Source organism: Cyrtonyx montezumae, unplaced genomic scaffold (assembly GCF_038088225.1).
Source record: "Cyrtonyx montezumae isolate F1298 unplaced genomic scaffold, pur_monq_1.0 scaffold_17, whole genome shotgun sequence".
Taxonomy (NCBI): domain Eukaryota; kingdom Metazoa; phylum Chordata; class Aves; order Galliformes; family Odontophoridae; genus Cyrtonyx; species Cyrtonyx montezumae.
This window is the reverse complement of record NW_027071903.1, coordinates 33,785,422-33,809,458: the sequence shown is the minus strand read 5'-3', so window position 1 is coordinate 33,809,458 and position 24,037 is coordinate 33,785,422. Positions and strand designations below refer to the sequence as shown.

Here is a 24,037-nt window from a genome sequence, read left to right as displayed (position 1 = left end):
TTCAGAAGGCAAACCCAGCTGGCAGTGTGCTCTGAATGGCAGTAATCCGCCCCTGATTACAGGCACTCACCTCCTCTTCAAGCTAGTCCACTTAAAGCATCGTGCACGCTCTCATCAGTTCACTCATTAACTATTGACTGATGATATCCTGAATCTGAAATTATACACCTCCTGCTGGAGCGAGCTAATTGAACCTTTCATGATGGTGATGGGGAAAGTGCCCTGCTCCAGCCCTGATGCTCACCTGACAGGACGCGAGAGCGGCTGCGGTGATCTGACACTGCCTGCAGTCCCTGTGTGCTGGCATCCTTACTCCCTTTGGCCTTGGGAGCAGTGCAGAAAGGGAACTTGTACAGGGCTGAGTGATCCTCCTGGGTCCCAGGTGCTGGCAGGAGGTGAGAACTTGCCATTTCTTTTGCTGCTGCATTTCTGAGTGGACTGTGAAATGAGCACTGCCAACTGGCCTGGGAGTTTTCTTTTCAAGCAACGTGGCCCAGGCATTGAGAACAACCCAAGCATTGAGAAAACCTCACTGTACTGACACAAACCATTTTGAGCTGCTGCAAGATGGCTCTGCACATGCTGCATGTAGCAGAGGCTTTGAACCCGAGCACAAAGCTGATTTCGAGGTAGCAGACAGGCAGAGCCAGAAGAAATTACTTGAAAAATCTATTATGTTGTAAAAATGCAGCTATTAGATACACTTGACGGTTCCAGTTAGCAATTGGAGGAGAAGGGAGAGAGTAGCACAGCTTCTCAGTGCTGCAAAGCAGTCTCTCTGGGAGCTGAACATCGGCCCCTGAGCAGCAGCAGTTTGTTTAGGGTGGGATTACAGTGGATTTTCACCTGGGAAACCAAGATGAGAATCTGTTCCTAAAAGGGCCACCAGAGCCCAGCCTCACTGTACAGGAGAGTTGCTTCTGTGTTGGGGATGAGCAGAAAAGTGGGCAGTGGGAATATACTTCGTGCAGCCCTTCTGGACATGAGCTGCACTGTACAAGAGTTGAAGCAGTGTTGTCATCTGTCCGATGTTGAGGGGTGCTGTCCTTCCCCAGGCAGGCAGCTGGGCCTTGCTCACCCTCCTTCTGGAAGCAGCTCCTCCATCTGAATCCCATTTTGCCCGAATTTTCCAGCTGAGAGGTACAAATGATTGCAGTTCAGGTTTGTCTGGGAAGCCAACACCGGTAATGACTGATGTGGGAGACTGATTTAATCTTTGTTGAGATGTCAGCGATGCAGATTACATCCATAAAGAGAAGAAAAGCCAAGAACAGGCTATCAAAAGCCTGGTTGGAGAGGAAGTTAGCACCAGGCTAGGACAATGCCAGCATCCTCAAAGCACTCCGGGCCAGGTACTTGCTGCCTTTATGCAGGGCCCTTGAAGTGCCTGCAGGCACAAATTAACTTGCCCTGCGCCTTTTGAAAGAGGCACGTTTTATAGGTGGGAAACACGGGCAGAAAGAGCAGTGTTTCCTGTTGTAAGGCGAGGGGGGCTGGGAATGAAACCCCATCCGCCCTTCTGCTGCCACCTCCGCCCCACTGCGGGATGCCAGAGTCCCCATTGCAGCAGCCAGAGGTGCCTTGTCGCAGGGCTCTGCTTTTCCTCCAGCTTTTTGCATTGCAGGCTCTCCTTCAGATCATCTTATTATCTTCCTGGGAATTCCTCCTCCCTTCAGAGGATAAGGCCTCAATCCCCCCCGCTCCCTCCCTCCCTCCTTGCCCTCCCCTGGCCATTTAGGCTCCTTTGATCTCTTTTGTAAGGTTCTCACACAAGAAAGTTTCCATTTTCTCTTCAGATCCCAGTGCAACCATTTGAATATTGCTTTGTGCTGGGCTGCCAATGGAAGTCTCCCAGGGGAGCAGTGGAAGGGACAAACCCGAGCGGGGCATGCGTGTGTGCAGTGCAAGGGAAGAACAGGCTTCGGTGGCAAGGGGGGAAAAACATATCAAAGCACTTTCTCCCTACCTCCTGTGCAATCTTTTGTGCTTTATTATGTGTTTGGTGTCATAACAAACTGATGGGCTGTGAATGGCCAGATGGTCACCAATGTTCTCCACTCCACGCTTCATTTCCTCCTGAAAGCTCCGCAGAAAAATGAGAGCCCATCTCATAAATGAGTGCCCATCTTAAGGACGTGGGTTTTGAAGGCTCTGCTGACAATGGTTGCCTTGTTCATGGTGTTTTCTGCTGACAGAACAGGGCATCGCTCCTCGGTCCAACAGATCAGGCCTTTGCTGCTCTTGCTGGTGTTTCCTCCATCCCCGTGCTGTGTCGGTGTTGCTGCAGGGCTGAGTTTGCCAGCAGATGTGCTGCACTTGCTGGCTGAAATTCATGCTGCAGAACCAGCCCCTGCGACCTGCAGTGTGGGTCAGCATGCCCACCTGCCTGTTTGCCTTCCCGAGGAAGGCAGCTGAGCTGGGACCTCGGATCTCATCCGTTAGGATGGTGTACTGAGCTGTGGTGCTGGAGCCCCCAATGTGTCCACCTCCCTGGTTGGGCCGTGCCCACTTCCCAGCAGATGTGGCCACGGTTCGTTCTGTGTTTGGCCCCAGCTCTGCTGCCTTAACAGTTACTCACAGAGGCATCTGCACGTCCTCTGTAGGCAGTGGAGAGAGGCAAAGTGAGGGGCAGTTCTTTATCTTCTGTCATCTGATGCTGTGCTTGACCGACTTCCCCGCTGACCCGTCTTCTCCTTTATAACCTCCTTGTGCATTCTGGAAGCCTAATTTATGAGGTTTTGTTGTTCCTAGATTATTCTTCCTCCTCTTCACCCCAGCCTCCCTCCTTTAACCTATGACTGTAGCTAATTGAGAATTAATGACTGCTTAGTGTTTGGGTGCAAGGGGCACTGGCACCTCAAATTTCACTGCAATAAAGACTGCACCCCAAACCAGTGCCAGGGCCGGGGCTGCGTAGAGAGGCTCCCCATTATCTGAGGGCCAAGGGCTGGGAAGAGTTGGAGCCAGCCCCGTCCTCCCAGTGCAGTCTGCTGTTACAGTGCACCTTTGTACCATCACAGTTTGTTGGGCACAGGAAAACCTACTGCAGCACTTCGTTAACAATTCTGAGGGTGGGATTAAGTGTTACTGCTTTTTGATACCAATGTAATGCCCTTAAATATTCATTAAAATGTGTTTAAAATGGTCCCCTCCCTCCCAATAAGTCCTGAAGGATCGACGTTCTGGTTTCCTCATCCCACAGAAGCAAGAGCTGGAGCCTGCCCATTCCTCTGGATGGAATCCTCTGTTCTCTAGAGTGATCTTCATTAAGGTTTATGTTAAGGGGACTCAGAGATGCTTCCCCTCACCACCTGCAGTGGCCTTTTGGCTGTAGAGTGGAAGGAGGGCACTTCTGTGGCTGCTGTGCCTCGACATGCTGAGCACTGATGAAATGCTTTGTTAATTATGAATGAAAACGAGGCAGGTTTGTGCTGCTGTTCCTTTCTTTCCACTGGGGGGATTGAGTGCAGCCTCAGTAAGTTTGTAGATGACACCAAGCTGGGAGGAAGCGTTGATCTGCCTGGGGGTAGGAAGGCCCTACAGAGGGATAGATGGGCTGGATCTATGGAAATGCTGCACTGAGGGACATGGTCCATGGGGATGGGTTGGGGTTGGTCTTGGTGGTCTTAGAGGTCTTTTCCAACCCTTTGGTATGGAGTGAGCCAGCAGTGGGGTCCTTAATGAAGCTGTCCTCAGATGGCCATGCCCTTCCTTAGCACTGCGTCTGAGCACTGCAGATGTGACTGCTGAGCCCATATGAAAGCCAGGAGGTATACAGCCACTTGCAGAATAATTGTTCCTGCAAAACCGTGCCAGCACAAAACAGGAGGCAGGAGGTTAAGGAAGTCTTGAAAATCAAGTCCCTGATGTGGTCTGCTATCCTGGTATGCCACAGAGGGGAAGAGGATCTCATCCCCATTTGTCCATGCTTCCAGTTTTATTGAACCCATCCTGAATTTTATTTTAATTTATAAGCCTAGGGGGAAAAACATGGCAAGGAAAAAGAAGGACAAAGCATCGATCAGCACCTAGTGAGGTTTAGCAGGAGGTTCTGAAAATATGTGTCCATCAGGTTGCTGAGCTCAGGTTCATTAGAAGACCCGAGTGCCAGACAATAAACTCTGCTGGAGGACACCTCCTATTGCTAACATAAGTCAGGGCTGCCATGCTCTGCTTCCCTTTGGTTATGAAAAATGAAAGAAGGGGTTCCTTCAAGGCACATGAGCTCTTCAATGAGTTTCTGTGTCTTTCTGCTTGCAGGACTTGCAACCCATGACTTTGCTCTTAGAGACAGGCACCTTTTGGTGCACTTTGGCCTTGCTGCAGTGGTAGTGATGCTGCTTCCTCTCCTGGATGCACCTGGGGAAGAGCTTCGTCATGCTGTGTTGTCGTAGCCAACCCCTGATTTTTGTTTTGGGGTATTTTTGGCCATGAACCACGAGGCTCTGCTCTTGCATGCCTGCTCCTGCTTGCAGCTTGCACCCAGCCAGCACATTTTGCTGGACCACTCTGCTCCTTCCTCCCATCCCCACATCTCACACCAGCCCCGCGCTTGGAGTGGCACTGAGCATTTCTCCCTGGATGATCTTGCTTTGGTCTGAAAAATTTAACGCCAGCCATCCACTGTGTGACACTGGTTGGTAAATTCATTACGGGCTCATGCCTCTCATCTGTTTGTCTTCATTGTGGCTGCTGCTGGTTCCACCTGATTTTAGGTCTCAGCAGCAACGTGGTGTATATTTATCACTTTGCCCTTTGAGGCGTAACTGCTTGAATAAACTCGGCGTGTTGGCAGTGTCTTTCAGACCCTGCTTTCTGTAGGCTGCTGTGCTGTTTTATTCTGATAAATGATTTTAAATCTATTCAGAGCTGCTGGGAGGGGGAGAAATCGCTTTCTGTTTACAAATCTGAAGGGAAAAAAAACCCGTTTGGTTATGAGGTTACAGTGATTACAGGCTACACAATCTCCTCCAAGGCTCAGCAATTCCAGAAGGGTCCCGGGCTGCAGATCTGGGGTAAAGAGAGCTCCATTTTGTGTGTTATTTGCTGCCTATGCTGTGGCTTGGCCAAATGTCCCTGGATCTGACAATAACAAGTACTTTCTTTCCCCATCAACTCAAGAAAATGCAGAGCATGCTGCAAGGTCGCTTTTCATGCCAGAATAAAGTGAAATCATCCTGACTTCTTGCTCCTTGCAGCTCCTGCAGAGTTCGTGCAGCATCCCCAGTCCATCTCCAGGCCCGTAGGGACCACGGCCATCTTCACATGTGTGGCCCAAGGGGAGCCCCCCCCACAGATCACTTGGCTGAGGAATGGGCAGATCCTGGAGACGAGCGACCACATCAAGCTGAAGAATAACAACAGGTAAGTGCCACGGTGGAGGGCACTGTCAGCCTTGAGTTGCCATTCACAAAGGATTGACATCACCTACCTGATGGCCCAGAAATAGCTGTCACTGCAGGTCTATTTCACATTATTTAGCTACAAACATGGGATCAAACTGAGTAAAGAGGATGTTGGCTCACACTGGCTTCAGCCAGTGGAACCTGGCAGCCATCCTCATCCTCTTCTGGGTATTTCTGGGAGGGCCAAATGTTGTCCCTGACACTGGCTGGGGCACCACACTCACTCCACAGTGGAGGAGCCCATACACTGACCTGCCTGGTTGTGCAAATGCATTTCCCACTGTTTGATGTATTTGCATAGAAGCTGGCTGTCACTGAGCTACAGCCTTTTATCTCACCAGGGAAGAGCATTTTCTCTGAGTACTAAATAACTGCATTTCCATACGAGGGGATGGGGATGTTTGTACTGCGCAAATGATACGGTGGGATGCACTTAGTGTGAAAATTGCAAGTTGACAACATATTTCCCATGGAAATAGCATTGAACAATATGCTGAAAAATAACAGTACCTGTGTTGTAAACCTAAATTATTGGTAGAGGTTTGCAATCTGTAGTGTCATAGAGCTGCTGTCTGTATTGATTCGTGTGACTCACGAATACAAGTCCACCTCGATGGAAAGTTCAGACTGGGTGGGAACCAGCTCGTGTGCTAGGAGGAACAGGGGTTTTATTTCTCTGAGGTCCTTTGTAATGTAGCCTTTTGCTTTCAGGATTGAGAATGTTTTTAAGCTTTGTTATAGGAAGGGTGGAAGGATGTGAATTTCAAGAAGGATAAGGTGTGAATGGTGATGATTTCTTGATCAGTGGAGGGTTTTTCCATGCTGGGAATTTTTAGGAAACTTGAGTGAACTCTGTGCATGTGCTTACATTCCAGCCTCATGCTGGTATAGCTCACTGCTTGGCTTTCAGAGGCATGTTTGCCCTTTACAATACGAACAGACCAGAAATGGGAGAAAGGAAATCAGTGTGTCCCCTTGTACTGACCAGGAGGCAGAGTCATGAGAGACCAGAGACTTCAAAATCCGTGGCAGAACTCACACCGAGTCCGGATCTGGGTCTTCCCCTGGCGCCCTGCCTGTGAAGTCATTCCTCCTCCCTGTTCAAGGAAGGCAAAAGCAGGCTCTTCAATCATGGCCATCACTCCCGACTAGGTTCTGTTGCCCAGAGCTGTGCTCCACGTGCCTGTTAACTGCCACATGATGAACATGTCTGTAATCGTTTTCTTATGGCAATCATTTAATGCAATTTAGCTTCAGCCTTTTCCATTGCAAGCACAGCGATCAGATTACACTGCATCTGTCACAGGCCAGGGGAGCTCAACCAGTTCCTGGGCTCAGCTGATGTGTGGCATCCTCTGAAGCTATAGTAATGCAGTTGTAAAGCAGAGCCCTAAGGCCATTGCATTTGACAGTGTTGAACTTTTGGCTTCTGTTCCTCCACTTTTGGTCTACTCCAACCCTCAGCTTCGGCAGAGTGTCCATGCCTGGCAGTTTCCAAAGCTGTCAGTCTGAAAAATGATCTTGCTCGGCCAGTGTGACATTTTCCTCCATGAACTGGAGGAAAAGATTGACCACTGTTTCTTCCTGAGCATTTTTGAGTTGTCCTTTGTTTCTTTCTCTTGGGCATGACTAAGTCCAGTTAGTTCCAGGCAGAGTCGGTCTGCGATTATGCCCTGGACTTATCAGTCTATTGAACTTGGAAAATATTTGCCCATGTAAAGATAGATCACAAATCTACCAGTAATGAAGCTACTAAAGTGCACCATGAGCTACTTAATTAGATTACATGGTTTTCTAGAAAATTCATTTGGATTAAAAGTCTGCTTAATATGGCAATAAAGGTCTGAATGCCCCCAAAGGGATTTTTAGGAAAAAAAAAAAGAGTAAATCATTCCCAAATCATACCATGTGCTAATTGATTGCAAAGTGTATCACTCAGAGCAACCTCATTCTTGCAGAGAAACCCAACTAGAGGTGAGGTCCAGACCTGCAGTCTTCGAAGTAGAAGCCTTGGCATGGATCCTCCAGCTGTGCCTGATAAATTCCTCTTCCCTCGTGGTCCCTCCGATGTGAATCCTCACTGCCTGGTGTGGTGATGGTTTCTTGACACATTAGCATTAAAGATCAGCCTTCTGCTGTGCCCTCTCCGGAGGTGGTTGTTGTGTTTGGAAAATGCCAGCTGCGTGGGAACAAAATACCCAATCGATGATTAGCAAAAATCAAAAGCAGTTCTGGGATAGTGGATAATTGTTGATGAAAAATGCATGAAGGCTCAGGTGTGGGGAATTGTGGGGTTTGCCATTAAAAGCTGTGAATAAGAATCACTGGAGGGGCTGATGATGGGGGTTGTCCTGCCATGTGATCCCTGGGTTGGGGATGGGGTTATAGGGTGTCGGAGGGATGCTGTGCTGAGCCCTGCCCTTGGTTCAGAGCTGCAGTGCTGCCTTTGTTTTTGATTTGGATCAATTGTGATCCCAGTGCTCTGGCCTGAGAGAGAGAGAAATTGGCATTTCCAGCTGCATTCCCACCTGGCACCACCAACACAGCCCTAAAGCAGATGGATTGCTGCAGCAGGAAGGGGTGGCTGCTGCATGTATTAGTTGTGAGCTTGTGTAAAACCACGCTTTTTAGGTTGTTACTTCAAAACGTACAAGGGAGCATGAAATAGTACCCAAATTACTGCTCTGAAAGCTTTATTGCTTTTCTTCTTTTAACCCGATCATGTTCAGGGGGATAATTTTCAGCCCAGAAGTGGGGTTTATATTGCCATAATAGCAAGGAACAAAGGCTAACATCTTCAGAGAAGGCAGGCTCTAAATATTGATTTTCCAAGAAGATTTTATTTACAAAATGGTAATTAAGGGACTTAATTTGTTTCACGGGAGGAAGGCTTCGTTAGAACCCGGGCTCAGGTGGTGTCCTTGGTGACCATCACTTATGAACTGTCTCCTTAAATTCTTGGTCACTGTTTCACCCCTGTTTTAATGCTGTGGGAATGACTCACTTCAAGGGTTCATCAGAGAAAATACTCCTCTGCAGCTAGATTTGAGGACAGCTTTGCTTTTCTCGACTGGTTGTGTTGCTTAATCCTGTTCCAGATATGGAGTGTGGGCTCCAAGGGGATACGTGCGTGTGCTTGGGGCAGGACAGCCTTTTGGGTGCCAAACCCATGGCTACCACAGCCTGCTGCTGGAATCTCAGGTTAGCTGAGTGCAGAGAGGTACAAAGGGGTTTGTGCATTTCTTCAAGCTCCTGAATTTGTAGAGATTTGGACACCTTGCAGGAGGACGGGCAAGCCCGTGGGCTGTGCACACAATGAGCTTGAAGACCTTTGGTGATTATGAGAAGGATACCATATTGAAAATCATATTTCAGTTCCCAGAAGCATGACAAATAAGCACGTGGAGGATCAGGATGCGAACCAGCTGCTCGTGATTTAAGAATAATTTATGGGTTTGACTTTGTTTAGAAGACTCATGGGGAAGGTGTACACGCTCCTAGTTGCCTTTGCAGGGGAGTGGGTCTGCACATGGGCACACACAGTGCAGTGCTCAGTGGGGCAGCCCCTTCCATCGACACCAGTCCTGTGCTGGGGTCACACTGCTGCCCCAGTGCTGGTGGTGGGGACGGGTGTCAGTGTGTCCCCATGTGACTGCCATTGTGAGGCTGCCCCTCTGCTCAGGAAGTGGGACAAAATACATCAGGGGGGGCTTTCCATTGAGCTCTGCCAGCTGTCTGCATTACCACTACCAGCGCAGGCATCCGCCCTCCCTTCCAGGAGCTTCTCCTGAGATGTTCTGTGCTCTGTGGTTCTGAAGATGTAAAAGTTTCTCTGCTTCTCTCCAGGAACAGGATTCTGTTAAATGTGCAGTTGCAAACAGGCCGAGTGGCAGCAGCTCATTCACTACGTGCCCTCGCTGCCATTGCAAACCCAGGAATCCTGAAGCCAGCAAGGATGAGCATTTCAGGATGAGGTGGTCCTGCAGCTGCACCTCTTTGCAACGTCCTCTTTTGCAGAAAAACCATCCTGCAGCCACATCCCTCAGTGCTATTACCTCCCAGGGCTGCAAGGAAGAGCTGCACCTCTGTCTGGCAGCTTTGTAGAGCTGAGCATTGCCTGACCCTTTTGTCCTGCAGGTGAATGGTGGGATGGCTCCCACGGCACCATGCGTTTGGGGTGAGTCTGTAACCAAAGAGCTGGGTGGGATCCTGGCCAGACACTGCTAGACACCAACCAGGCTGCACAGAAAGGGATCATCCTCCTGTCCTGCGCAGCACAACCCGGGTGATTCAGTTTCACCTAAGAAGCCTGCAGTGGATTTAATTAATGGATGCTTTAGGATGCGTATGGAAGGCTGGGGACGGTCTGCAGTGTCTGTCTGGGCTGACCAGTGTCACCCTTTATGCTTTGTACCTTATTCTCAGCCTACACTAAAGGCAACCTCCAAACACAGGGCATTTCTGCAAAGCCGCATTAATTTCATCACACTCCTCGCTTTGTGCGTGCATGCGCGTGCATGCTGATCTCCTTCCAGCTGGGCCCCTCTCCTCCTTTGTGCCTCTGAATCGATGAAGAGCCTTCCTTCAGTTCTCAGACTTTTTCAGAGGAGCCTTTGGAAAGCTGATCTCTGGTCAGCGGCCCGGACCCCTGACCCCAGTGAGATCAGTCATCCTGATTGCCTGCAAGCCGCGAGACAGCTTGGGAATAGCAGCTCAGAGCCCTCCCACTCCCCTCCTCACCCCAGCTCAGCCGAGTGTGAACCCACAGCCTTTTCTCTCCCCACCTCCATCAACACCCAGGGGGCTTTGTGCTGGGATGGGACACAGCCCGTGCAGCCCTGGTGAGCAGCACAAAGCCCGCTGGCATCTCGCCGTGCCTGCCGCTCACGGGAAAGTTTTCCAGCAGCAGTGACAGATCTTTCCCAGTGATGGGAAGGAAGAAAAGGGCACCTCATATTTCAGATGGTTGATGCACAGCAACGCTCTGCGCCTCCTAGCACAGCAGCCACATCTTTTCCTTCTGTTGGAGCTTCCTTAGGGGAAAAAAAAGAAAGCATCTAAAAAAGCATCCTCTGCATTCCAGGGGTGCTGCGTGGGGTAGGGAGAGTGTGTCAGTAGTTTGGATGCAGAGGGATGCACAGCAAAAAGGGTGGCATTGGGATTCCCATAACCCACTGCCAGCTCCTCGTGCTGCAGCTCGGCAGCCCCTCGTAGGGCTCTGTGGGGAGAGAAATTCATAGTGCTCATGAAGCTGGAGTTTAGATGCTGGCTGTCCTGCTCCTTTGGTTTCTGCTCCTCACCCAGGTTTATAGGCAGAGCTGCAAATCCATCAGCTTTACTGACCCTGTTGCTTGTGCCTTGTAAATCATGATGAAGATGGACTTTTCAAAACCTGAGGCCCATCTGCTGCTATCTTCTTGACCACTCTGGGGGACTTGGCCTTATTTCTCCTGGCTGGGCACCCACTGGCACTCTGCAGAGGATGGCTAAGGCTCTGCCAATGCATCCCAAGCATCCTCTCCTCTTCCCTCCTCTCTCTGTGCTTCAAATGCAAAGCAAATAAGTAAGTACACTCGGAGGCAGCAGATAAATGCTCCTCGTTGTTCCTGGCTGGCTTTGTGCTTAACACTGCTCTCAGTGCTCATGCCAGCCCAGGCTGCCTGCTCCCAGTGCCCAGATGCATGGCAGCCGTGCAGAAATAATCCCCACATTGACAGGGCAGGAGGAAACGCCGCTGCTCCCTGCATACATCTGCTTTACACAGAGCTGCAAGTGCAGCCCTCACACTGCATAATCCTTTCTCCTGCCATCTGTCCTCACAGGAGTCAGGCCGTTGAGCTGAGCCACACGCCGGGGCTCCCCTTCCATTTAATCAGATCCACTGAGCCTGTGGCAATGAGAGGGGCTTAGGGCTGGTTCTCTAAAATCACCATATCAGCCGAAACCATCACATCTGATATTCCATTTACAATGTTTCCAAGGAAACAAAGGCACAGGACATAAATAGATGGCTGTTAAAACATTTGCTCACACGCCGTGGTCCCAGTAATTTGCAAGGCAGAAATACGAATGTTAAATCAACAGCAATAATTAATTTTAACACTGGAAGTCCAATATTTTGCTGCAATTAGAAGCATTCATTCTGTCATCCAGGCAGGTTATCACTTCCACCTCCCGTGTGCCATTTCTCATTTGCATAAAGGGCAGCTTTGATTAGGACTCCCCAAAAGCCACAGAGTGCCCCTCACATCAGCAGAGGTGCTCGTGATTTACTTGTGTGCACTCGGCTCCCGAGTCCACCTGGAATTCTCCCCAGAAGAAGGAACTAACCTCGTCCTCCCTAGAAGCAGTGTGTGTGCTTTTGGTTAGGTTTGGCTCATTTCTTGGAGAAAAGCAGTGAACAAAAGGCTCATGCAAGCTTTGGCACAAGCTTATGATGCTAAAACTCAGAGGCACTGAGGTCTCCCAGATGTTCTGCCAGGCCAGAAGCAAGCTAAAATTCAAATGAACTGGAGTGGGGGCTCAAGCAGGAACTTTGCCTCTGAAATAAATCAGTTCAGGTGCACACAAGTACATGCAGTCTAGTTATCTGCATGCCCATCAAGCCAGCAGCACCATCCCAGAGGTGGAGCAGAGATGGGCACCACACTCAGGAGCTCTTTCTTTCGGGGAAGAGGGGTTTCAGTGATTTTCTCTGTCCTTTAGGGATGTTTTCCAGCAGGGTAGCCAGCAGCCGTGTTTGATGTGTGGAAAACGCACTGAAGGTTTTTGTAGATGCAAAGCCTACACTGTGTTTGTGGGCGTTGGCTTTGGGCTCATGGTGACTGTGTTTTTGTGGATACAAAGTTAGGAGCTGAGCATGTAACCCTGCTGAATAAGTCAGCTAATCCTCCTGTCACCCTATGACTGCTCTAATGTGCTGTAGTACAATTAGAGCATCACCAAGGGGCGTTCTGGCTGCACTCAGTCTATCTTGGCTTAGCACCCATGTGCCTGAACAGAGTCACTGCTGGTAGCTGGGTTACGTGTGGCCCTCTGGAGTTACTTGGATACTTCACCTTGGAGTTCACCTCTTGGATACTTCACCTCTGGAGTTACTTGGAGTTACTTCCCCTCCTGAGCACGGATTTGGGTGGGGGCATCCTTTGGAACTCACGTGATCCCCCCTGGGGTGATGGGTTGATGGTTGGACCTGACAATCTAAGGTCTTCCCCAGCCTTTATGATTCTATGCTTGGCCCTCTCGTGTCCCCATGCAGCACTCTCTCCATCTATGGGATCAACCAGGCAGATGAAGCCATCTACCAGTGCATCGCCGAGAACAGCGCCGGCTCGACGCAGGCCAGCGCCCGCCTGACAGTCCTGTGGGCAGAAGGGCTGCCTGGTCCCCCTCAGAGCGTGAGGGCCGAGACAGTCTCTGCCACCACCATCCAAGTGTCCTGGGAAGAGCCTCTGCAGAACACCAAGGAGATCATCGGCTACGTGCTGCACATCCGGAAAGCTGCAGGTATGGTCTGCCCACTGCCCAGGGCTCCCTCAGCCTGCACAGAATTTAGCAGTGAGGTCCAACAGATAGCAGCAGATCTGCACTGCAGTGCTGCCATCAACTCCGTCTCCTCCATGTTTCTGAAAGACAGGTCGGGCAGTAAGGGTGGTATCAGTAGCATAAGGGTGGAGAGAGTGATGCTGAATTGTACCACCCTCTAGCAAAGCACACAGAAATGCAAGGAAAGGAGGCACCCAAAAGAGGGTCCCTTCATTAGGGACCAAATGTACTGCTTACAAAATCTCTTTAATCCCTTTACCTCTTGCACAGTCTTACGCATCTCTGTTCTTTCTTTCCCCTTTAGATCCCGTGGAGATGGAGTATCAGGAGGCTGTTAGCAAGAGCACCTTCCAGCAGCTAGTGACTGATTTAGAGCCCTCGACCAGCTATAGCTTCTATATAAAGGCTTACACCTCCCGGGGTGCCAGCAAAGCCTCAGAAGTCACAGTGGTGAGCACGCTGGGAGAAGGTAAGGATCGCTTTGCACTTGGGCCGTCAGATGCTGAAACCTGCTGTGCATAGCAGCAGCACCACTCACCCCAATATCCATTCCCAAGTGCCTTGGCACGCAGCCTGTGTTGTTGTTGCTCCTGATTTCTGCTCTTCCTCACACGCTGGGATACTGCGTAAAGCTCACTTGCATCGTTACATGGGGATCAACCTGGCTGTATTTGTCACATTCCACTCCCTTTTGCTGTAGCAGGGTGGGAGTGCAAGTCAGTCCTCTCATTCATCTGGACTTGGAGCTGCTGTGGGCTTTCCATAAACTGCTTGCTAAATGTACATTTCCTATTGGAGAAGTTCTGCAGCTCTGCTACTCACAGCTCTTATCCGATAGGTGCCACTCTTTTCTGAATTCAAACTTAGTTCTGCTCTGCCTTTGAGAAAGCACACTGGGCTGGGTTGTCCTGGCCCACAGATCCCTGCCCCGGAGCAGCCCTCTGTTTCAGTGGGAAGTTAGGCAGGTCTCCAGGCCTTGTCTCTCTGCCTTGGCCTCCCAGAGGTGGCCACGGGTTTGCTTCCCCTGTTTAAGTGGGGACTATGATGCAGAGAGCTTGTGTACAGACACCAGCCAGGAACTGCAGTCTCAGTTGGATCTGCAGACGTCATCCATCTGGCTGCTGACAAATGGGGAACGTTTTTGTATCATCTCATGTGCCTCTCCAGCACCTCTGAATCCTGGCTTGTCTCACTGAGAGTCATTTCTTAGGAGCATGCCACTGTTCTCCTGAACTCTCAGTATTTACCAATTTGCATCAGAGAGGGGATGAGGGTATGATTTAGGATCAAATGAAAGAGTGCACCGACTTAGGGGTGGGGAATCCAGCCCTCCTTCCATCTTCAGCTGTTGCAGAAATTTACTACAGCATTTAAGCAACAGCACCGCTGGAACCATACCTTGCAAGCTTATTTTATTGGTGCCCCACAGGGAATCAGTCACCCTTTGAGTTTGTTTTTCCTTCCAATTTAGAGACAGAGGGACTGACCAAGCTACAGCTTGAAATTCCTTGACCCGATGCTCTGAGTTCAGCTACTGCAGCTAAAAGGCAGCCATGCTTCACAGAGCCTGGTGCTTCTGCTGAAGTTTGGGTCAAGCAAGATAGGGCGTTTTGTCATTATTACCTTCAATCACAGCAGGAATAGTTAAGTATCTGGTAATGGGATCATAAATTTTCTGGCTCTCTGAAATTGCAAAGCATCGTTGTCCTGCTCTACTACCCTTTAAAAAGTCTTATTCTGTGTTAATGAACCCGCAGCAATTAGCTACGTGTTCAGGATGGACAAGCTGGCCTGGTTAAGATCACTCAACCTCGGGTTTGCCTCCCAGGATGATAAAAGGAGATTTACAAGCCCAGTTCTGGCTTGATCTGTAGGCAGGCAGGGTGCAGGGGACCTGAATTTGCTTTTTTGTGGGGCAGGGAGCCAGGATCCAGCAGCTGTGTCTGCCAAATCCAGGTTGTGCTGCAGGTATACCCCTCCTCATGCACAGCCAAGCCTTGTCGCCCCGTGCCTTCCCAGGTTACACCAAAGACCTGGGGAGCTGTGAAGCCATGCAAACAGCATCGAAAGGGAGCAGGCTTGTCCTGCTCTGCTGGAAGGAAGCTGGGGGCTCCTTTTGGCTGCAGGGCACAGCTCAGCTCCACAGAGCTTATGAGAGCTGCTGGCAGAGGTGTGGGCAGCTGGGACTGCTCAGGCCTACCTTGTGTTGGCCACGTTATGCTGGTGTGGTTCTCAGAGCAGGGCTGCTTTTCAGGACAGTGATATACTGAGAGAGTGCGTGTGGCTGAAGATCCCAATGCTTTCTGTAAGCGTGGTGCTCCTTCCTCTGTGACCAGTGACAATTTTGGATGAGAAGAAGGCAAGAGAAACCGAGCAAGTCAATTTTTTTCTCCTTCCTAGAAAGGTCTCCTCGTCTCCTCGCTGTTCTCCCTCCCCCCAGGACTGGTGGCCCTTCTGTCTGGCACCCATCTGTGCTGGTGCTAGGGATCTGGGTAGGCAGGGAGAAGTGGAAAACCTTTTGACCTCCTCAGTTTGGCAATCCAGTGCTTTTCTGGGAGCTTTTGTGCCCAGCTCTGGGCTTCTTTACGCCACGGTATTTGAAATCTCAGGTGCTATGCGCTTCATTAAGCAGCGTGCAGTCCTGTTCTTGTCTTTTAATGCTTTTTAGGGTTTTCTCCAGGACGTTTTGACATTTCTCTAGGATGAAGACCGTTCCTTTAGTCACCTTCGGCTAAAGACGCCTTCAGGAAGAAAGTTGAAATGACCTGGGGAAAATTCCAAACAGCACGGAAGAGGAAAACGAATATCCCAGCCCTTAGCATGAGGGAGATGCCTTACTTATATTAGAGTCATATTATGTTTTATATATACTTCTGTGAAGCTCATATACACTCGTGTGTGTCCATATATTTCTACACACGCAGATATACTCCATCTGTATGCACTTATTTGTGTAATGACGTTATAAGCAGCACGTGCATCCTGCAAGAACGTCCATATAATCAATATTATACATATATATACTCAGAGTTTGAATAAATACTATATATTTCATACCTTGAAGGAGAGATATTCTTGTGTTTTTTTATTAAATGTAAGGCTCTGCAACCATAAAATAAAGCCAACTCTTCACAAATCAGGATGGGCCACGTTAGTGTTTCTTTTTTCTGTAATGTGATTTCCCTTTCTGAGGTGTTTTCACTGATGATTCAGGAATGATACTTTGGGTTTGACTTCTCAGAGGGGGGAGATCCAATTTCTTGTTTTGCCCTCACGGGAACTGGGAGAAATTAAACGTGTATGTATTCTTCCATTGGCTCGGAGAAAGGAGGGCATCTTTTTGGGATACTCACCAGCAGAAATCTCTTTCCTTCCCCTCAGTTTCCTTTTGGGAACGCCTGGGCTCTCCGTGCCTGGGAGAAGGCCAACTGTTGGGCTGTGTTGTTCTGACTTTGCTATTACATCGAGGCAGTGCCCTTTTTAGCTCTTGTCAGTCTCGGATTGACACGGCCACATTTCATCTGCTTTTCAGCAGCGCTCACTAAATGGCTGTGCTGAACTCTGTGCCAAAGGACAGTGTCAGGGCCGGGTTTCACTGCTCATCGTTTAGAGACCTGTGGGGAAAACCAGATAAAAAGCAGTGTCAGTGCAGTGCAAGCCCACCAGTCCCCATGTTTTGGGGTATTTTGAGCTTATAATCACTCAGAACTGGAAAATAGCTCTGCCTCAAAGCCTCCTCTTCACCAGAGGCTGCTGGAGGAGCAGGGCTGTTGTTCTGCTCAGTGGTTTTTTGTGCTGGCTTTAGCCAAGCTCCCCACCCAAAAGCCCATGCGGGAGCAGAGCCCGTGGGCAAGGCAAAGCCCACAGTGCCTGCTGCCATCCATCCACCTTCTGAAAAAGGCTCAGGAACTGATGGGAGCATTTGGCCTGGGGGAGTTGTGTGGAAATGAAGTGAAAAAATCATCAGTGAAAGGTCCTGCTGAGACACATCTCTGCACTGATGTGCTCAGTGTGCGAGAGAGGGAGGGAGATGGGAAGGAGGATGCTCGGGGGCACGTGGTGCTGTGTGCCACTGCTCTGCATGGGGTTTTGTGCAGAACCAGCTTTGGAAAACCCATCTGTTTGATTGAAAGAAATCTGGTTTGCAAACCTTTGCTTCTCAGTCCAAGCTGATGGGGCATGTTGGGGCTGGGCAGCTTTTGGGGACCTGGGGACAAAGTGACAATGACGCTTTGCTGCTTGTCAACCCAAAAATGAGGGCAGGATTTTGGGTTTGTTGAGCAGAGTGCCACTGATGGTAGCAAAAGGCATCCAGGTGGGCTCTGAACCAGGGCTCAGTGACAACAGGCAGCAGCAGGGCCATCTTCCCTGCTAAATCCCCCTGCGCCCACAAGGCCAGGTAAGTGCCAGCCACAGCTGTGCAGGGAGCTCAGGCTGCTTGGGGAGGTAGGGCTCTCACTGAAGATGCCCCCATTCCCTCCTCACTCCCCCAGCACAGAACCACATGTCCCTCTGAAAGCCAGCAGGGCGAGCAGCCCAGCACACCCTGCAAGCCCTTGCAGGTACCGAGTGCGCTCAGCCGGGCAGCAGCATGCATACTTCACGTTCTGCTTTTAAGACGGATGTCTCCGGCTCCATCCTTTCTGGTTCCTTCCTCCCGCGGGGATTAATCACTCTAAAAGGTCCTCACTGCCCTCGGGGTGAGGGCAGAAAAGTGGAAACTGAGAATGCTTTTCCAAAGTGGCTGCATTCCTGCCCTGACCCGGCGGGGCTGAGCGTCGGATTGCAGCTGTGTGTCAGAGTAGCTTCTGTGTTGGCTGAGCTGAGCATAGGGAGCCCCTGGAAGCTCACACAGCTCCCTGAAGAAAATCCTGGCTGTTAGACCGGGCTGTGGTCTAATCTGATTTTCTCAGTCTCATCTAGCACATTCTTCGTCGCGGTGGCTGCAGGGAAATGCTGGTGGGGAATTTCTCGTCGTACAGACTACAGAACGCACGCAACCCACTGTCTGTCTCTCTCTGTTTCAGTCCCAGCCATGCCGTCCCTCTTTATTAAAGTCATCAACAGCACGGCCGTGCAGGCGACGTGGGAGCCCTCCATCAAACTGGGCCAGCACGAGGGCTTCAAGCTCTACTACCGCAAAGTCCACCTCTCCCAGTACACGGGCCCGGTGCTGCTGGCCAGCAACGTCACGGCGTACAACATTACCCACCTGGGTGAGTACACTGAGTGCTCCATCTGCACCACCTCCTGACCCCAGGAGGGCTCGGATGTGTTGCTCAGCCATTAAGCTGGGAGTGCTGCAGCTCTGCCCCACGTCGTGGGCACTCTGCGGGCAGGGCGGGTTGCCTTGTCACTTGTTTGTAGCATCTTGTGTGTTGGGTGTCGTGTGTTTCCTGAATGACGGCCATGCTGGGGAGATCACGCTGATGATTAAGCTTGAAATACCCTTCTTGTGTCTCCAAACAGATGCATCGATGGTGTATGAGGTCAAACTCCTTGCCTATAACCGGCATGGAGATGGAAACTCAACTGTCCGCTTCGTGTCCTTGAGGGAAACTGTGGAAAGGACAGGTAAGATGGGGCTGTTCTCAAGTGGTAGTTAATGAAAACTGATTTATAGAATCATAGAATATTGTCAGTTGGAAAGGACCCATAAGGATCATCAAATCCAACTCACGGCTCTGAAGGGCCACTCAAAAATCAGACCATTTGGAGCCAACACATCCACCAGACAGCACCGCTTTCAGTCACTGCTATTTTCAGCATCACAAATAATGAGGCTGTGTGGGACTGGGACCATGCTGTGCTGGTATTACTGGCTCCCTCGCCATGATCCCACCCCAGCTGCCCTTCATTAGGTTTAGCGTGCCAACACCTCCAGACGTTAGGCAAAAACTGCTGTCCTCAGGTGAGACATGGTGCACTCAGCATCTTTGCTCTCCTGGAACTCCTGTGGACATTTGGGTTTTATTGCTGATGAGAAAGGGGACCAGGTGGCTTTGGGAAGAAGGGCTGCAGTGCATGAGCATTACATTATGAGTCAGAAGAGGAAATCTCTAGAGGGAATCTCTTAACAGCTCACACCTTTCATTTTCATCTATGTGTAAAAAACATCCTGCTGCTCTTATAGTCTTTTTAAGCCTTCCAGTGGGAATATCTCCAAGAGAGAGTTATTACTTCTCAGTCTGTGCTGGAGTAGATACTCATCCCATTGGCAGCTGCCAGCTCGGTGCCTTCCGCCAGGTGCCGTGCTCACCCAGGGAATGTCTGATAACAACAGCCTGCGTGATGGAGATGGCTCATACATCCTCCATGGGGTACCCAGGAGCAGGGGAGGAGTTTAGGCAGGCCAAGAAACTGGAAAATCTCACTGCTAACCCTCTCCCCCTATTTCCTCTGGCAGTGCTGAACCCGCCGTGTGACTGCATGAAGGATGAGCAGAACAATAAAACCTCTGCGACTGGTATCATCATTGGGATCCACATCGGCGTCACGTGCATCATATTCTGCGTCCTTTTCCTCATGTTTGGGTACAGGGGAAGGTAAGAACTGCTCACTGTGCTGCTCATGAGGGGCAGTGGGATACGCATCACTGCACAGCCCTGGGAATGCCACATAGGTGATGTTGGCACTGTGGTCCCTGCCTTCCTCCCAGGCACACAGACTCTGAGGGCTTCTCTATATGCACATTTCAGGGACCCCAGCAGCTCCAGTCCTCACCAAAGAGTATGTGACTTCCTGGGAACATTGATATTTCTCCTCTGGCAAGCCCTGATCCCCAGTGTAAACGAAAAGCCCTTTTAAAGGTAGTGGAAGAGATGAAACTTTATAGGAGGGATTTAAGGAGTGAAGGAAATTGGCAAAGAAATAAGGCAGTTTCAAGCTTGGGGGAAGGAAGGAAGAGGAGCCATCGGCTGTGCTCACCCTCAGGCGTTGCCTTGTTATTTTTCAGACTGCTGATGTGTAAAAATGTGCAGGAGCAGCTGTCGACCCCGCAGATCCCGAGGAGCCAGAGGAGTGCCACGGGGATCATTCTGAACGGGGCTGCCCGCAGGGACAGGGACGAGCGGGACCTGAACGGAAAGCAGCTGGACATGAACGAGCTGGAGAGGTTGTTCCCAGCATCACCATGTCCAGAGCAGCAGGACAAGGGAATAACGGTAAGTCCAGCAGCACGAAGCAGGAGTGCACCTGGTGGGGGTGGGTTGCTGCTTGGACTTAGTGGCCTTTTCCAACCTTAATGATGTTCTGATTCTCTGAAATGCCTAAGAGCATCGGTGCCCTGCCACCATCCATGCACTTTCCCTTCCTCTCTTTGCAGCCAGCTCGCAGCGCGCCCGCTGCCCACGATGACACCCAGATATCCACGCTGCCAATGGACGAGTTCAGCATCATCGAGGAGCACCCAGGCTCTCCCCAAACAATCCCTTGTGATGGCAGCCCTGCTGCTCCGGCCCCCCAGCACGGCCCTGCCAATGAAGGATAGACTGCCAAGACTCAAACCCTCTTGTAGGAGTTACCAGAAACCAAAACTGCAGCTGGTGATGTCTTTACAATGATTCGTCAATCTCAGGTCAATTGAAGATTTCTACAGTCTGATTGTTATTTTTTTGTTTTGCTTTATTTTTATATATATATATATATATATAAGTATATATATATATAAGTATATATATATATATGCGTGTATACAGCCTTTTTGAAACTCTGAGGTTTATCTTTCTGACCTGTCTCAGGCCCCTTGGTGCATTTCTTTCGACAACGGCTTTACCAAGACTGGTCATGATTGGTTTTCCCATAGCTGCTAAGTACAGGGCTCCATGCAGAGCCTGGCAAACTCCCGGCCCCAATGGCCCGGGGAAGCCTCAGTCTCTTGGCATCACAGACTTCTTCCTGACCAGCAGCTTTAGGACTACTTTTTGGATCTAATTTTTATTTTGAGAAGACTGGATTCGGAGCAGTCCTTCTAACTTGACTCCAAAAATTGAGGCCTGACGAGGCCGTCTCTCCGTGGATTGGATGATTTTGTACACTTTCACTACTTCTCAGGATACTTTTTTGCTGATTGACTAAATAATGTGAATTTAAAAAAAAGAAAAAGAAAAAAAAAAGTGTGTCAAAGGAAGCCTGCCTGAGGGCTGCTGAAAGACTTGGACAAACAACCCGAGTGAAATCAGAACCTACCTCAACCGGAATGAATGTCTTCTGGGAAGCAGAAATGCCTGCGTCTTCCTTCGTGTTCAAAAACAAGTAGTGTAGCACTTGGTCAGTACAAACTTGGTCCTACCTCAGCCGTCCCGCTCTGTACCTGCCACATTGTCGTTGTCTTTGTTGTCGTCCTTCCTGTGTAAAGCACTTCCAGACCTTGAAAGCAATCTTCTACCTCAAGTGTGCGAGAAATTTGTGTGTGTGCGTCTTTACCCCCTCCTCCTGCCTCTCGTGCAGGCAGCTGGTGTTATGAGCTTTATTTTAGGCACGGTGGGATTTTGCCTGGTGGAGATTTGTGTCGTGGTTTTTTACTTTAAAGACTCTCTGGACCGTCACGGATGTGGCCCACGTGTGGTGCTCTGTGGCTTGCCAGCACCGTTGCTCTCACTGAGCCCAACTGGTGGTCCCAAATGGCTGCTTCAGCCCATCCTGGTGTATGTGGGACGGGTGCTCTGGTCTCTGTGCTAAGGCCAGGGCGCCCTGTGTCCAAGAGCTCATGGAAACCCCAGCTCAGCACTTCCGCAACCCACCAAGATGTTCCTGAGTGGGTTTCCAGAGAGCAGGACCTCGTCTTGAAGTGGCCACCGTGGCCCATGCATGGCCACAAGGCCTCGTTACTCCTGTCAAGACGAGGTGTGGGGGCTCTGACTGCAATGCAGAGGGGCTCTTGACACCAAAGAGAGATGTTGTGACCTCCACCAACCTGCCACCATTTCGGGATTCATTGAGTCCTCAAATCAGAAAATGGTTGGGTCAGAAGAGACCTTCAAGATCGTCTACATCCAACCCCCTCGATGGGGATGGGGCTGCCCCCCACCAGCTCAGGCTGCCCATGGCCCCATCCATCCTCACCCCAGCTCTGTGGGCAGCACGTTCGGGGATGTCCTGGCCTCACAGGTCGGTCAGCATGTGGCTGACGTTGCCCGTTGGGTCCCCTGCCATGTGGTTGTTAAAAGCAGACAAGCGCGAAGGTTTGAACTCTTTGTAGAGCTGGTGGCAAATCCAACGTCACCGTGTTTGCAAAGAAAAGCAAAAGGAATCAGGAAAAGAGATGAGTTTAAAAGAGATAATAATTGTATTTTTTTCATATGGTACCAATGGGAGACTCTCTTATGTCAGAAGTGTCCTCCACCACCTTCGTGTTGGGCAGCGGGATGCTACTGGTAGTTGAGTTGTGTAAATAATACAATATACAGGATGATAAGGGAAGTCCTGACCCGTGTGCTGGGGGTGGGCGAGGGCCGGGTGTGAGCAGGTCCCTGTGCTTCAAGTCCAGATTCATGCATCACACCCCAAGCAGCCTCTCTCACCCCGTTGGCCCTATTCCTGCTCCCATGTGCCACGGAGATGTCACCATCCATCTGTCACTGAAACAGGGCCGGGGCTGAGCCGTGACCCCAAACCCAAACCTCTGCCCGTCCTGCTCCCGGCCCCGCTTCTCATTTCGTTGTCTTTGTGTGCAACGCCGACGCTCACATTGAAGTACTGTTGCCAAAGTGAACACATGACTTAGACTAGCTTTCAGCTCAGGATCCCCGGAGCTGTGAATATGCTATTAATTTAATATCATATTATTGTGATATTGTAATAGTATTTGTCATGACTTCCTTTTATTAAAGGGAAATGCTGTGCCATTTGACTAGTTGAAATACGATAGTACATCGAGAGTAGGTTTTTTGGTTTTTTGTTTGTTTTTTTTTTTAAATAACGATGCAGAAATGTAATGGCTTAAACCAGTACAGATTCTGGGTTGGTTTGAGACGCTTGTGTATCTTTCAAGACTATTTTTAGATGTGTAGCTCTTCCTCTTGATGGGGTTTCTTTGACGCTCTGCTCAACCCGTACCGCTGGGTGCGATCGGTGGGGATGCCCCGCAGGGCTGAGGCTGCACAGCCAGGAGGAGGACGAGGACAGCAGGTCCCCATGTGGCTTGGGGGGAGGCTCGCAGGTGTCAAAGTGCTCATCCCAGGTATTTCATGAGCCCTTCCTTCCCCATACTGCATCACCAGGGCTTTGGATAGCATAGGTGCTGGGTCCTGAGCTGGCTGCTGGCAACCACCCACATTTGGGGTCAGAGTTGTGTCCTGTAGTATTTTCCCAAGGAAGTAATTCTGCTCATTCAACCCCACTGCCTTTTCAGGGCACATCCAGAAACCCCCTCGCTTTTCTGGCTGTGGTGAGATGAAAACGCAGCAAGGAATGAAGGTATCCAAAAGCTGATTCATTTTTATTTTTGGTAACCCATAATGGGCACAACCTATTCTCGGAGCTCTCAAGTCTACCAGAGATGGCTGCTACCTCAGGGATAGTATCCACGTTGTTTTTAGTAGGACAGGGACTAGTTTGATGCTGTGACAGGGTATTTTCACACTGTTGGATTCAGGTATTTATTTGTCTAACATACCTTTCTTCTTCCTTGTTGTGGAAGGACGCTGAAATCTTTAAGTGCTGGACCAGTTTGGGAATTTCAAAGATTCCATCCCACATTGTACTGAGGGACTGCACGTTTTTGGCTGGCAATAAACGATGGGGGATGCTGTGCCAGGGTCCCCTCTGGGACATTTTGGTGTCGGGGGCAGTTGGATGGCAGCTGCTTGGTGTGTGCACAGGGGAGATGGATGCTGGGCTGCATAAGCACAGCCTAATGTAATATGTCATCATAGAATATCCCGAGTTGGAAGAGACCCATAGGGATCATTGAGTCCTTCTCCTGGCTCTAAATAGGACCACCCCAAAGTCAGACCAGAGTTACACCGACGGCTTTATTCTCTATACATAGGTATAAACCCCCTGCTAATTAGAGAATTACTGAAAAGTCATTTCCACCTTTGCTCCCTGAACTGATAGGCAGTCAGTGTGGCCACGCATGCTCCATC

General features: G+C 50.0%; 1 protein-coding gene across 2 annotated transcripts in view; it reads left to right on the top strand.

Moving 5' to 3' along the window:
- Positions 1-20,439, top strand: part of IGDCC3 (immunoglobulin superfamily DCC subclass member 3) — a 79,856-nt gene extending 59,417 nt beyond the window's left edge. Inside the window, exons 7-14 of one of the 2 annotated variants that reach the window (XM_065734334.1) lie at positions 5,199-5,364; positions 12,664-12,911; positions 13,255-13,419; positions 17,978-18,166; positions 18,420-18,524; positions 19,357-19,495; positions 19,906-20,113; positions 20,275-20,439. In XM_065734334.1, coding sequence (XP_065590406.1) covers positions 5,199-5,364; positions 12,664-12,911; positions 13,255-13,419; positions 17,978-18,166; positions 18,420-18,524; positions 19,357-19,495; positions 19,906-20,113; positions 20,275-20,439 — 1,385 coding nt within the window. Of the gene's footprint in view, positions 1-5,198; positions 5,365-12,663; positions 12,912-13,254; positions 13,420-17,977; positions 18,167-18,419; positions 18,525-19,356; positions 19,496-19,905; positions 20,118-20,274 lie in introns of both variants that reach the window. The other variant, XM_065734335.1, reaches the window with a different exon arrangement.
- Positions 20,440-24,037: the final 3,598 nt, after the last annotated feature.